We start from the raw sequence: 15,280 nt of genomic DNA on the forward strand, positions 1-15,280 counted from the left end.
ACTGGTGGTGCTGTTTTACCCTTCCTGGGCACCCGCTGCCATGCCGCAGTGCTGGGCTGGATGGTCTTGCAGCCTGGGAGGCTCCTCCTTGTGTTTACCGATGATGCACGTTGCAGGGCATTGATCTCGCTGGGAAGCCGACAGTGCAACATGCCGAGCCCCGGCAGCAGCGGTGGCGAGAGAAGAACTTGCTGGCAAGTCGCTCCTGGGGACGGGCAGGGAGGCGGGAGGTTAGTCATTCATGCTGTGCTCCTCTGCACGAGTGAGGGCAGCTGGTCGGCGCAGAAACACACCACTACAATGGGGCTTCTCCAGGAATGTATTTATTTACATTAAAACACTATTATACAAACTGAAAGAAAGGAAAAGGAAGAAAAAAAGAGATGATGTCTTAGAGGGGCAGGTGTGCCAAAGTCAGCGCCCCTCGCTCCCACCCCGTCTCGCTGCTGCCTTCCTTCCGCTCTGGTCCAAATGCGAGTGCCGTGATCCTTGTAGGAAAATCCCTTCCCAACCCTCTCTCAGTGTGAACATCCATATTTTCCATTTAAGTGGCTTTCAGAAATATTTGTTTTCTGCCTCCAAAGAAAACTCTTGCCCAAACGTTTTTTTCTTAATTTATTTATGTAACACAGTGTAGAAAGCTATCAATTCATAAGCAATGGTTCTGTACAATCATCCTGCAGAGGATCCCCGTTAATTTTCGACCAGCAGGCACTTCCCCCCCCAGAAGTGCTCACAATTAACAGGGATTCTTTTTAATATTTGTTTAAGATCAAAAAGATACATGGAAAAGAAAATAAAGTTTACCTTTCAATGCCTAAAGTGTGCACATAAAACAGGCACAAAGAAATCAATGTGTATTCCCATGATTTCTACGTCACTAATACAGCAGGAGCAACAATCTGTACAATAAAATGCAGCTGCAGAGGAAAAGAATTTCAATAACTCATCTGGAATACTTTTTAAAAAATGTTGTTTTACTTTAAAATGCATAGTGATCAGAAAAAAATGCTCAGCAAAGAGAAGCAGCTAAACCCCACAGACACAGAAAGCATCCCCCATCAATTCTTAAAGCATATTTCAATTAGGACTTAATTTTTGTCACAAATCACAAGAATAATATACAACTGGCTAAGGAGCTACATGATAAATAATTGGGAAAGAGAATCTATCCATGCACTAGTTAAATACAGCTAACCTCTTTACAGTACACAAAAAACATTCATTAATAATATAGTGTAAAGACTGAAATGTAAAGAGAAAGAGAGAGAAAATACATTACTGATTTTCTTAATTCAAGTTCAGGCATCTACTTGTGTTACAGCACAGCTGTCAAAAGGCGAGAATGAGTAAATAATAAAACAGAGTGTTTTTCTTTCTTTCCACATTATTCTATAACTGAACACCGATGGGCAGTGAAGCAATCATTCTGCTGTCCAACTCATGAGGCTGCTGTGGTGTCCTAGTTCTGCATCTGTTCAAAGAACTTGTAAGTGGGATTTTCATAGCCATTTTGCTGCATCTTGGAAAGGTGGCGCTCCTCTGGTGTCACTGCAGCATCCACCTGTCGTGAGAAGAAACAACCAGGGTCAGATTCTTGCTAAATTCACAGCATACCCCACGTTTCCACACTTTATGGCCATCCAACATACTTTGTACCCTCCCATTGTGCGTTCAGGCAGAAAGCATCCTCTGAAACACAAGACACGGTTTAAAGCTGAAGACAGGTTTATTCCCCCCATTTTTTTTTGAACATGCAGGGGGGAAAGTAAGTTAGCTCCCAGGCTCAGTCCAAATCTAATAAAAAAGTCTAAAAGAAAGGCGGCTGGGAAGTGATAGGGATACTTCTCCACTAAACAGAGTATTAAACCTAAGACCTGGAGGCTCTCACATTGTCTGAAGAGACAACTGTCTCTGAAAACTCTTCTCTTCAAGTTACGCAGCACTGTGAGTGGCCTCACAAACAACATCAAGAGACGGCACTGCACCCAGCAATAAACGAGAAGCCAGCAAGCAGCTTTAAAGAGCAACTTGCAAGAGATGGCCCTTCCAGCTTGGATAGTGATGGTTCACTTTTTGGACAGAGTAATATGCGGGAGAAGATAAGGCAACGGGAACAACTCTGCAACTTATTTTTTTGCTGCAGGACTTCAAAACCAGCTGACCAAACTCAGCAGCACCAGCTTTGCTTTTTGTTGTCTGGATCAGGAAGGATGCAACTCTACAAACAAAAAAAGGGGATATATTTTGCATCTCCCCGCTAGTCCTCCATTATTAGTTTTTTTTCCCCCTAGGATATATATCTGTACTTGCAATCAACTGGATTTCAAAAGAAAAGAAAAAGCTCACTAAAAAGCTGAAGGAAGTAGCTTGAGGCTGCCTTCTGTCCGTATTGTGCTCTCAGATCTGTTGTAGATGCTGTGGTCTCAAGACCAAGAAAAATTAATTGGAAAAAATAAAATGAGGGTAGCAAGGAAATGCCGGAGTAGCCAGGCACAAAATCCCATTGCACTCACGGAAACAGAACTTCTCTGGCTCCAAGATCAAGTTTGGTTCAGTTTAGTGACAAAAAGCTTGACATGTCTGCACTGGTTTAAGTATTTCTACTTAACAGAAATTGACCTTTCTCGATTACATGGAAGACAGGCACAAAGACAGCTCAGTCAAGACTTCTCCATTGAATACCTGCTGCTCCACAAATTGTTTTCCTCCTTCACTGAACACTACAGTAATATAAAACGCCATCAAATTAGAGTGGGTGAGAACAGTCTCTAAGTGTTGATTAGGTATTTTACCTCTGCTGTATGAGCTCAATAGCTGCTGTGTATTCAAAACCTACCGTATCCTGGCTATCTTGCTAACCACCTATGAAAACAGAGCTAAGCTTGTCAGCTATTTCATTTGCTACCTGATATCTCTAGTGTTTGACAGTTCTTAAAAGAAAAGGTAAAAAGTGAATTTTACATTGTCAAAAATTTAAAATCAGGAAGGTGCCTAAGACACTACACTAAAGTATTAGGTATGAACATTTTCCTGTGGATTCCTTTAAGTAGCGACCTTTAGGAAAAACAGCCATTTACTTTTAGCATAAAAATAGCCTTTTGGATAATGGAAAGTGTATTCTCTCAAGAAGCCTTATAGAGCAGGCTAACTTACTCTAACCTTCTAATAAAAAAGCAAAGGAGAAGTGGTCATGTCTGAAACTCACTTTAAATCTACTCTACAATACTGGAAATAACTCAGCTTAGTGAGGACAGACTATGACCTTCAGTAAGTTGCTACCCAATGCCCTGGAGAAAGATTGAAGGTATGTTCTTCCACGCTTGGGACAAATGCAGGCTGCTCAGCTTATTTTGCAGCCGTTCTTTTATTGTGGTAGTTTATACCACAGGACCACCTTTCCCACAGTACCACCAGAAAATGGCTCCTCTCAGAGCAATCTTCTGTCTTGATGTTCTTTTATTTGTCACTTAAGAGAAGAAATGGTTCTGCGTGTGGCACGTGTATTGAACCGCTCAGATGAACTGCTAACCACAAATCTGATCCGTTTTCTTATCTGTGCAGCTTCTAAATCTCCTCGTCCACATTCCAACTCTCAAATTGCATTTTCAATCAACACCGTCTCTTCCATCAAATCTCTTTTTCTTATGCAATAATTGCACATTTTTGTGAAATACCCAACTTTAAGAGTCACATACCGCTTTTGCTCGCAAGCTATTGTGAAACTCCATAGCTGGGAGTCCCGAGCATTCCAGCACGCCCTTGACTCCTGCCGCCAGGGAACAGGATTGCCAGGCAGAAAGGATCACTGGGCTGAGCTGACATGTATTTCTGTGTTTCTGATTCTGCAATATAACTTGGCCTTTTTCGCTGTTAAAATATTGCCATTCAAAGGTTGGCTTTCTCTTTTATTTTTGAAGTTGGATTTGCATGGAGTAATTCACTTATGCAACAAACCCCAAATACATCTATTTCTTCACCTCCTGTGACATGCTTTCAGGCAGTGAGATCCTGTTTAGAGAGAGGTTGCTCTTGCTTTAAGCTGCTCTTTCCAGATTTCCCTTGTTTTAGAATTTGGCGGGGGTGGGGGGGGCATGGAATAGTGTTTTTCTTTCCCTGGCCCCCTCCCTCTCCAAAAGTGACAAAAGAAACTTTTTCTTTTCTACTGAAGGATGCAAGCTTCCCCTGGCCAGCCCACATGAGCGGTGAGTGCTCAGCTTGGCTGCCAACAATCGTTTGATCTATCAAGGACAGGAGAACCCCTGGGAATTTCACAGCCTGTCTCCTCTTCAACCTCTACACCCAGATCCCCAAGGCATTTCTGTACAACAACGTGCTCAGCAGCCAGTATACAACTGTGTGCTCGCATTTGAAAGTCTCGTCCGTGCCTGCTGCTCAGAGTCTCACCTACGCCCAGCAGAGAGGGCAGCGGTGGGGCTGGGTGAGAGGCAGTGAGAGAGCTGCCACAACTCACAGCACTCATCTCTGCAAGTATCTCCAGGGGCTGGGTTGCTTCCTGCTGCTTTACCTGTCCTTTCTCCAGGGGTTGCCAACTTCTCCCTCCACAAGGATACACCATCTATATCTGTATGCAGTGAATCAACTTCTGGCAACTCCTTGATGCTATTGCTGTTTGGCAGAGCACTTGTTTTCGATGTATGTCATCAGTATAACAACAGTAGGGCCTAACAAATCCATTCCATATAGATTTTGTACAAACATGTAAGAGGCCTAATCCCTACCCTGAGGACCATGCAAATTTCACAATGTTAACTGTTTCCGTTGTGACGATGTTGCCACGTGCCGTCTGCTGCTGCTAAAGTTGTCACTAACATGGCTGCGAAGGGAAGAGAAGAACAAAGCAGGGAAAATGGCAAATGTCCCTGTAGCCTTTTCAGCACTTATGGAAAATAAGAATATGAAGCAAGCGCAGAGGAAAAGCCACCCTTCCTTTCATTCTTGAATGGGCTGCTGTAGCATCAAGTCAGCCCTGGATCTTGTGCACAATAGCACCATGCTACAGGAGTATCTGGTGCTTCTCCAAATCAAGAAGTGAGCGCCTCACAGTTCATAACTAAGCCCACTGACAGCTCTAAAAGATTCTCTTCTAGCACGAAATCAAAGCGCAATATGAAGCTCTGGGGTTGAGGGATCAGAGGTCTCCCTGCACCAATACATGCCTAAGAGCATCTTCCTTTCTAGGAGGCTCCCCCCACTAGGCTGGGATGCAAAGGAGGGGTATGCCAGAACCTGTGCTGTATTTCTTCATATTTAAGCCCCAAACAACACTGTATTGAACTCTGTCACCTGTTTTAGCTTAAGCCTCCCACTCAGCACTTCTTATTCAGGACTAGAAGATGTGTTAAGCACACAGCATAACCTGCTTGCAGGAAAGAAACAGGGTAAGACAACAACATAAATAAAAAAAGAATCAAAGAAAGTGCAAGGCAGAAGAGACTAAAGAATTGACGAGAAACTAGAGAAACTTGGAAGAAAATCAGGGAGGAGAAAGATTACGAAAAAATATGATGAAGGACAGTAAAATCAGACTGAATTTTTAATACCCTTGCACAATCTTCCATTTAAAAGCCCCACTTTGATAAAACTAGTTTACAGTGAAAGTCCAATAACCTCTGAAATATGGCATTTATAGATGAAAGGGATTTATTGAGGCTCCTACTTGCAGTCTTAGTCAATTTCTTTTTTTTTAATTTCCCCTTCAGCCTTTAAAATGACTAGTGCTGGTACACTAGTAGCTCTTTCCTGTAGCTGTCTGCTGCAGGGTAATCCATCTCACCGCCAACCTACGTGCACTATCGCTCATCCTGAATGTCTTCTCTTCTACTCACTTCTACCCATTTCGATTCTGCCAAACTGTTCCTCTCGTTTCTTACAACCTCTGTCCTAGGTATTGCTCTGCTAAATGACATGCCTTGAACTCGATTATCTCCTCGTCAGTAAATCCCTAAAGCCCTTTGTCATTTTAAGAAGCTTTTTGCAGCCATTATGGAGGTGGCAGAAGTTGAACACAGCATGTAAGAGGTGTGGGTACTCTGGCACTGCTGAGAAGCAGCCTGGACACTTCTCTTCTCTATGATGTGATGCCTCTTGAGAAAACAGCTCTGTCAGGTAGATAACCTCTTTTGAGACCGTCCATCTATTCCCTTCTGCTCCAGCCTATGGATCTTCCATAAAATCCTAACGTGGAGTCAGGAAGATGGTAATGCTGCAGAAAAATCCATGTGCTGACTCTGCACACATGGGGCAGATCAAAAGTCCAGACAGGAGGTGCTGGCAGCCCTCAGAGATGCACTGAACACAACATTGTTATTTAAACGATGGTAAATAGATGCTGCCTAATATACACCTGCAGACTGGACTTTGAGAGATGGACTTTGGAGAGTATTACAGCAATTTTGATGGCTTCTTTGCTACTGCTGTGAGCCCTCCCATTGTCAGCTCTCCCCACGTGCTCCTGCTGGAGGTGCTGCCTCCATAACAGAAAGCGAATGAGCTTTGAAGAGGAGATACTGAAAGAGGAGGAGCTGACACAGTCAGCTGTAGCCTGGAGCACAGGAGAGGCGAGAACCTCTCTTTTGCCACCTGCTTTCATGGAGTTAGCAACCTCCTCCAGACAGCTGGGGTGGGTGCACCAGCAAAAAACACCTTCAGAATGTTTGCTGGAGCTCCTATGGGCACAAATAATAAGTAATTTTCAATCACTTGGTCCTGTACTTAACAGTGGCAGTCCTGCTCCTGGAGAGGTTGAACCACTTTGAAACATTTATATTTTCAGACTGAAAGAAAATTACTATGACACTTTTTCTAAATAGGAAAGTATGTTCCTTCTCAGAACTTCAGAAGAAGGCTAACAGGATTTTTACTACCGTCTTGTGTTAAAGAAATAGTGAAATGAGAAAAAGTATTATGGTCAGAGTTGACTTTTTGGAAGATAAGAATACAGGTGGAACAGAACCTGTTTTGTAATCTTGCATCCATTATCACAGAGTTAAATTCTCACAGTAACTTCTGACACGCAACAAACAGGTTGCAAGATTTGTTAAAATACACTCAGCCAACCTAGAGCTGATGTACAGTTATTTTTACATCAAGTGATTTTGCTGTTTCATGCTTCTTGTGCGCAGCACATTAAAGGTGCACCGTTGCTAAATAAATTAATCCTCTTTAGAATGGAACAGCTTAATTTTGAAGACAATTTAATACTAAACCTCAATGGTATATGGATCTTTGGGTGCATTTTTTTCCCCCAAAGTAAGCACTACAGAATTTTCACCAACCTAGGACAAAAATAGATGTTATGCCTTTCTTGCAGGCGAGAAGCTCAGACAGTGAGGCTATGCAGTCTGCCAAGACCACAGAGCAAGTCTGGCAGAATAAGGAATCCTGCCTGCCAATGCCAGACACAATGCAGCAAATCTACAAGGCGATACCATCTCCAGTGAGGTACTACAAATCGACTAATATTCTTGGTAGATCCGCATGCTACAGCTTTATTGTTTTATCTGTAAAATTTTTTATTCCCTAAGCGATGCTGTCATTTTGACATGAATTACTTGTTCAGTTTGTGCATGTTATTTCTAGTCCAACATTTCCAAGTTCACTGTCACTGAAGAAAGCTCATAGGAATCCAGGATTACCTTTGCCATGTCATTCCATCAGGTGAAGCCCATCTGAAATTTTAAGGTCGTCCTGCAATAATGGTATGTCCACATTCAATGTCTGATTTGGGGCTTTGGCCTAGCAAGCCTCCTGACCTATTCTGTTGTCGCTAAATTCAGCCAAAGGAAGGTCTCAGGTTGCACAACTGTTGGCAGCAGCTATCAACCTGGTGGTTTAAAACTGAAACCTGTTTCAATTTTCTACAAAATGGGCTGGAAGCTTTCATAAGGAAAGTTAAAGCTGAGATTCTTGCTTGCTATTTTCTGTCTCGGTCCAAAATTCTGCAAGGCTTGCTGTCTGCTCAAATCTCACCCCAAACAGTTGGTGGTCTTCTGACCATGTCTCTTCGGAAGGTTTCAAACCACTTGGGCAACCACAGCACGGACACAAGGACGCACAAGCACAGGCTTAAGACAAAGGCTTACTCAAATATTTTTAAGACCCTTCATTGCCCCAGACAGTGGCATACATGCATCAGGAAGCATGTATGTCTCCAGCAAGACCAAAGCAAGGTGAAACCAACATGAACAGTGGACTTGAACAAGACTTAATTTCAATCAAAAATGTAAAACACGAGTTTCGGAAGGCAAAAACATGTAAGTGTCTCAAGTGCTTGCTAATACAAGTACTATCCATGAACCAGACACTTACACAGCAATCTAGGTATCCATACATGAAGGGAAAAAAAAGTTACATAACCCCCCTTCCAGTGCTCATAAAGTTTTTCTACTTACAGAGATCTTGTCTTAAATCCAAGCAACAGATGAGGTATTTTAAGTTACTGTAAATTGACCACAAATTTACTTGGTAGATTGGGAAAAGATAAGAGTTTTCATCTTGAAAATCCCATATGAGAGTCTTACATATTATTTGTTTCTCAAATCTATGAATTTCAGATTAGCCATAAATCAAAAGCTGTTGGTGGCAAAAGAAAATCTTGTTTAGAGAACAAAAAGTAATAAAGTATCTGTATAGGGAAAACCCTTGTAGCGTACAGCACAATCCACAGAAGACCTGCCTCAAATGTTTATTTGCCAACTAAATAAAGATATCTGTGTGTGTGAATTCTGAACAACAGTAAAACCAGATTTTTCCTCTTGTGAAGTATCTGCTCATTGGCTGTTAAATTTCCTATAAAATGAACTTTCACATTATAAGGTGATTGGTCTGGGATAGTTCCAGAAGAGATTTTTGTGGTTTTACACCCAACTTAACATGGTTTATATTGTGTCTGCATTTACAAAATAAGGCAATTTGATTCCACTCTGCTAGATGCAACCACTCTGACTCTGAACATTAGGCTAGCAAAAAACATGGTTTCTTCATTTGTAAATATATTTATAGAGTAGTATGTTGACTGTGTTGTACATGTGACACAAGCTGTGCTTGGTAATCTTTTCTTACCTCCACAACCCCATGATGAATAGATGTGTACTGCTTCTTCTTCAGCATCACCAAAGTAATGACAATCACTGTTGCTATGACAACACCTCCCACCATTAGTCCAATGATGGCACCTTTATTTGAACCCACATCTTCAGCAAAGAACACCTACAAAAGAAAAATAAAGTAAGGTGGCTAATAAAAAGCTCACTGAATATTTGGCTAACCTGTCCAGCTGCCACAGCAATAAAAAGCCTCCTGAAGTATCAGTAATTAAACAGTACTGCATGTCATCCTAATTATTCAAAACTGGACCGCTGTACCACAACGCTCTCATAGTTGGAGAAGAGCAATTTGGGAAATCTGTATTGCCTGTGGTGTAGCAGTGCTGTGGCTAAGGGGAAGACTCATCTACATGTTTCTGCTTCACACAAGTCTTAGATAGTAGCTGCTTTTTTTTCCTTGGGTAAGTGAGTCAAGCTAATTGCAAAATGACTGATAAGCTTGTAGAGGAGTAACCAGGGAGCATACACATTTCTTTGTTTTTAAAATGCTAATCATGAAAAGTGTTCAGAAACCTACATCTGTGTGGCTTGTTTGGACTATGATGCATTTCTTCGATAAAAGAGTAGTGAAGACTTGTAGGACAACAGTGAAACTTGCACACAACCAGTTGGGAGAAAATTCTCACACCAAAGAGACAAGAGTCCAACAAAAGCAAGCATGCTGATTTAAGTGACCATCAAGGGATGCTTCAAGATTTTGCAGGGTAAAGGGAGAATGAGCTATACCTGGATGATGACAGTACTCATGTGAGACCTAGACAAGGTAACAGTTGTGTGAAAAACAGAGAAGATCCACTTGAATTATATGTACTGATACAGCAAAACAGTGGACAGCGAGATGCTTTACTATGCATTTAATAAGATTGCCTTTTAGCAACAGCAGCAGGTATGAAAAGTGGGTGATTGTTTTCACTGTCCTGTTTTGTATTCAAGGAGTATGCTAGATTATTTTACATCTATGCATATTTTACAAACCTTTTGTCTAGTCAATAGCGGGCTTTTATTATTATTATTTTTAGCCAAAATGGGCAAAAAGGATTAGAGAATAAATTACATTCACAGAATTGTAAGACTACCTCACTCTGAAATACTAAATACTTTGACAAGTATTTAACAAAAATGCAGAGGGAAGCAGGAAACCAGCTGAGAATTATAATGAGCTGTGTAACATTTGCACTCTTTAAGAAACACAATCTTCCTCGGAGAGGTATTAAAGCATGCAGTATAAATGTTTCTGTTGTTCCTAGTCATAAGCAAGAAATGTGTTTAAACAAAGTTAAGAATTCACTAGAAAGTACACACAATGGACAGTGCTGGCATAAGCTTATGTGAAGTAATAATTTCTTCTGCCAATTTTACCTGCCCAGGACTGAAATTCTGTTACCATACTATTTCGGAGCACTGTGAAATGCCCCAGCTAATACACACGTGCAACAGAGGAAGGCCTTAAGCACTCTGAGCCATGAAAATCAACTTAATGTACAGTTAAAATGTGAACGCTCATAAAGAAGAAAATAACTGCAATTTCAGCTCAATTCAGAAGTTTGCGTGTAAAATACAATGTGCAGCTGAATTCAAAGCAATATCCTAAGGAGACTGTTTCAGTAAATCCTACCAGGGCACAGAGGAAGGAAAACACAGATGAAAGTATTTTCTGCTTACTGCTTTTGAATTACAGCTAATGGAGAAGGGCACCAGCTAGGATATGGCATGTGGTAAACAAGCAACGCCCTGTAAGGCATCAGCCCACTACTTTCTCAGCAATACCGGACGACTTGCTCAGTCTCAATTGAAAAGATAACCTAGAGGACAGCTTACTAATTTTTAAATAATGGTTTTACCTACCAGTAAGAAGTACGGCATGAAATGCTTTAAAAAGCTGGAAAGGTCCTATTTTAAGCATGACACAGATTACCCAAGTGCAAGGATTACAATGCATTTCCCATCAGCCACCACGGTAAGGGTAGTTTCCAGCACCAAACTGCTCAGAATCATACCAAACCACTTAAACATTAAAGGCTGCTGCTGGGAAGTGCATGTGACACAGGCTCAATAACTACTGTGTCTAAAACACGTTCCTGCAAGTTCCTTCCCTTCAGTAAACTCACACGGGTTTACTCCATCAGGATGTTTAACCCATCTGAGCTAAGCACGTCAGAATTTCCCAAATTAGTGCTAATGCATTTTGGATTAGCTCGTCAAACTGGGAATTCTCAGTTCTCAGCGTCAAAGAGATGGCAGAATATCTTTTCACACAGTGATTGCCTAGTTCAAATACAAATTTGAGTCCCATGTTAATTTTAATTTTCAGCACTACTTAGCTTTAAGAATATATTAAGAAAAAAAGCTTTCAAGTTTAATATCAGGATATTGAAAGTCACGGAACTGAAATCTCATCATGTAATATACCTTTACAAAAGAGAAAGCAGAAAAGGTTTATAGTCAACACAGCTGTATGGGTTCTTCATTACTTATTAAGGGACTGAAAAAAGCTTTTAGAAGATGCTTGTTCTTACTTACATTGCTTTCGGTTGTTATTTTTGTGTTCACAAGAAGCACAGTTCAAATGGGGAACAATATTTTGCTCCTACCTGCCCTTCACAGGGCATATATATATATAATATATATATTAATATATATATTAATAATTTAATATACCTTAAGGAACAAAACACACAGATACAGCCAAGTACAACTTAAAATCAAGGCCAGTGGAGAACCCCCTCTTATCCCAAGCTGGCAATCTTGCAAAAGGTTATGCTCCATGGAGTTCAGCCTCCTTCATGTACCACCACCATCTGTTTTGACAGAAAAAGGAATCTATTCCTGAAATAGTGTCACTCTATTTCTTGCTGCACCATGCTGCGTGTCTCCATCAAACATTTTTTTTCTTCCTTTTTAAACTTACTTAGCATTTTCCTTCCTCTGTATCCCCTCTCTTTAGTTATGTGACCATGACAGATGGACCGTGGGACAAGCATTGCCCATATGACCACATCCAGTCACGTGGCAATGCAAGGACAGGAACTGTCAGGATTTCCTCTCATGTCAGACTTGATGGCTTTCCACCCTCTCTGCTGAAATTATTCCAGGTTTACTCTCATTTAAGAGAGAACCAGAAAAATCATAATCTGTTCACGTGAAAACTTTTTGTTGGCACTTTCAGCATCCACATCACTCAGGGGAGACATGGCCATAATTGACCCACTAGTTCAAGACTGAATCAGCAACTCAAAACGCACGTGTGGAAAGCACTGTCTGTTCACTCACCAGCTTTTGATGATGAACTTCATATCCTGAGTCATGCCGGAACTCTGCATCCATCTTCACTTCAGATATCTCTTCTGTTTTAACATTGGTCAACCCGGAACCTGCATTGCACCGCAACGACAATTCATTAAAGTCATCGACTTAATTATGCTCCGCTTACCTCCACCATTACAAGAGCAGAAGGTAATGGTATCATTCACGCGGAGGAGGTGTGATGCAACATGAACGGGAACTGGGAGGAAAGTGAGGTACATCTGATGTTTCAGTCCCACTGAGGTGACACAGAATGAGCTGGTAAAATTTCTCCTCTGTTAAATGTTCCTTAATTCACTGCCGCTACGTTGGTACAAGCATCAAAAGCTTTCAGCATGAAACACTGCAAGAACTAAGCTGTGAGGTACCAACAGCGGTCTCCTGAACTGGCTCACAGGATGCAGACAGATCTGCTCTGACAGCCTCTTTAGCAATGTCAAGAAAATTTGGTGTTTAGGCCGAAATCTTCCTCCTCCCTAAGCTCAGGCTGCTGTGAGGAAGAAACACATACCCGTGGTGTGAGGTGGGGAACCCCAGATATTATATTTTCTTGCTTCCTGCGAGTCTGTTCTTTTTGCACAAACATGCACAAATAACAGTTATTAAAATGTTCATGAAGTTTACATAGTTCTTATTTATTTTCATATTTCAGACTGCTCAGAATTAATCTGATTCAAGTCTTGACATCTGCTTGAGAGATGATAACTGTCCCTCTTGATTAGAATCATGCAGTAAAGCAAGTAAGCAAAGCTTGCAGTGATTTTAATTGTAGATAGTTTGCAGTCCTTTTCTCCCCTTATCGGTGCATAGGGGAGATGCTGCACTTGCCTAACTGGAAAGAAGGCCAGGACTTCCTCCTGGAAAATAGCCTTAGGAGAATGAGCCAGACTTACAACAGCTGAGCAGTGCATGCTATATATGTACCTACGAATGTTTTGTCCTGAAAAGCTGGCTCTGGCTTATAGAGAACATATGGGTAGTCATGTAGCTGGTTATTTTCCTTCTCAGTACCAACTGACTGACATTTATATTTCTTGGAGGTACAAACACTGCAGAAGCATGCTGTTTATGAGATGTTATTTCCTCACCCTATCTAATGCGATAAGAACAAACTGGTTCATATTCCTCATCTATATTTATTTAAGCATTTTATCACTCCAACTCCTCTCTCCAAGCCTTCATTCTGATTCTTAGTATTTTGGGCTGACCTTAAGCTCTGATGCAGAGGGAGAACCTCTTCTAAAATTCTCAACGCTACTGACTGCTCTTGTGCTCCACAGTCTCTCTGGACTCTCAATAAATTCTTAAAGACTTCCATATGCCAGTGAGCTCCACAGTCTAAAGTAGCACTCAATGCAAGAATTATTGCCCTTTTATTGCCTTTGAATGTGCAATTTATTTTTTCATTAAATGCTGATTTATTTTTGTATTATGAGTCAGCAAGAACAGACCTTCCCAAGAACTTCTCTGGAACAATCCCATTCTAAGGTTCTGATCTTTCTTTTCACAGTAAACCATGCAAAGGAGAGAACAAGAATCATCTTCATGCAGTAAAGTATTTATGGTTATTTTCTTGAACAGTCTGACTGCCCCATAAATTCTACCTTAGTGGTTTTTTTTAAGGGATAAAGCACTGAAAGATCTTAAATTTCTTTATCAAGCATCTCATTTTTGATGCCACATTACAGTACTGACACAAGTATATTATGACATTTATATATGAGAGACCATTTCTAAATGCAAGAACCGTAATGTACTTAAGGAATTGCAGTTTGAAAACCAGCCATGACGTTCTGACAATGAAATGCAGGAGGAAATGGAGATGAAGGAAATAAAACCCGCATGGTACCTGAAAAGAGGTTTAACTTTCTATCCCTGAAGCAGCTATGGTTAGTTTTCCAAACTGAAATAAGAATACAATTTACTCTCCTTTGTGCATCATCTCAAAATAGCCCCTATACCTGCATCAACGGGAAGCAAAGAAAATGAGAATGTGTATCTGGCTGCACAGAGGCTTGCCTCTTCACCCCCCCCCTTTTTGTTTTTAGGATTAAAAGGCGGGGGGGGAACCCAACAGTGAAATAGCAGTGCTTCACATAGATTAAATAGCTGGGGGGAAAGGGCTTTCCCAGGACTTGGTTCCCTGCCCACAGCTGTAGCAGCTGAGGAGGCAGCAGGCTCCCAGCTGCTTGCCACTGTCCACAGCCACACTTGCTGCCCCTTAGACACGCCAGCAAAAGCACCACGTGGAAACTCCCCTGAGGCAAGGGCCTGGAGAATTGCAGAGCTCTACTGCTACAGCTGGCAAATTCACTGAAGCTATAAATATTGATTAGAACGTATCCATACATACATGAAATACATCCGTGAAGAATCAACTTGTCTTTTGTTGAGGGAAGTCCTGCCTCCCAAACCTCTTAGAGGTCACTGGAAGAGTTAGGAAGCACGTGGGAAACAGTGACTGGGCTTGGAGTGAATCTGGATTTCCAAAAAGCCTTTGAGAAGGTCCCTGATCAAAGCTCTGGCAGAAGTTAAGATGGCAAGGATTAAGAGGGAAAGTCCTACACGACTTTCCATAATTGATTAAGAGATAGGAAATGAAGTGTAAATACACAGCCATTTTTCACAATGGAGGAAGGTTACCAGCAGGGTCCTAACAAGGATCTGTGCTGTGCTGTTTGTAAAGTGATCTGGATAAGGGAGTGAATAGTGACGTGACAAAGTTTGTTGACAAAAAATAAAAGAAAAGAAGAGGATCGTCAAAGTAAAACCAGCTGCAAAGGACTGCAGAAGGATATTACAAATTCTGAGTGCACAATAAAAGGGAAATAGTATTCAATGTTGATATA

General features: G+C 41.3%; 1 protein-coding gene across 2 annotated transcripts in view; it reads right to left on the minus strand.

The window, feature by feature from the left end:
- Positions 1–307: 307 nt before the first annotated feature.
- APP (amyloid beta precursor protein) overlaps positions 308–15,280 on the minus strand; it is a 239,861-nt gene continuing 224,888 nt past the window's right edge. For both annotated transcript variants that reach the window (XM_076352421.1, XM_076352429.1), the window contains 3 exons: positions 12,399–12,499; positions 9,085–9,231; positions 308–1,564 (listed from right to left, as the gene is read on the minus strand). In XM_076352421.1, the coding sequence (XP_076208536.1) occupies positions 1,463–1,564; positions 9,085–9,231; positions 12,399–12,499 (350 nt within the window). In that variant the 3' untranslated portion in view covers positions 308–1,462. The remainder of the gene's footprint in view (positions 1,565–9,084; positions 9,232–12,398; positions 12,500–15,280) is intronic.

The sequence above is a fragment of the Aptenodytes patagonicus genome, chromosome 1, assembly GCF_965638725.1.
Source record: "Aptenodytes patagonicus chromosome 1, bAptPat1.pri.cur, whole genome shotgun sequence".
Lineage (NCBI taxonomy): Eukaryota > Metazoa > Chordata > Aves > Sphenisciformes > Spheniscidae > Aptenodytes > Aptenodytes patagonicus.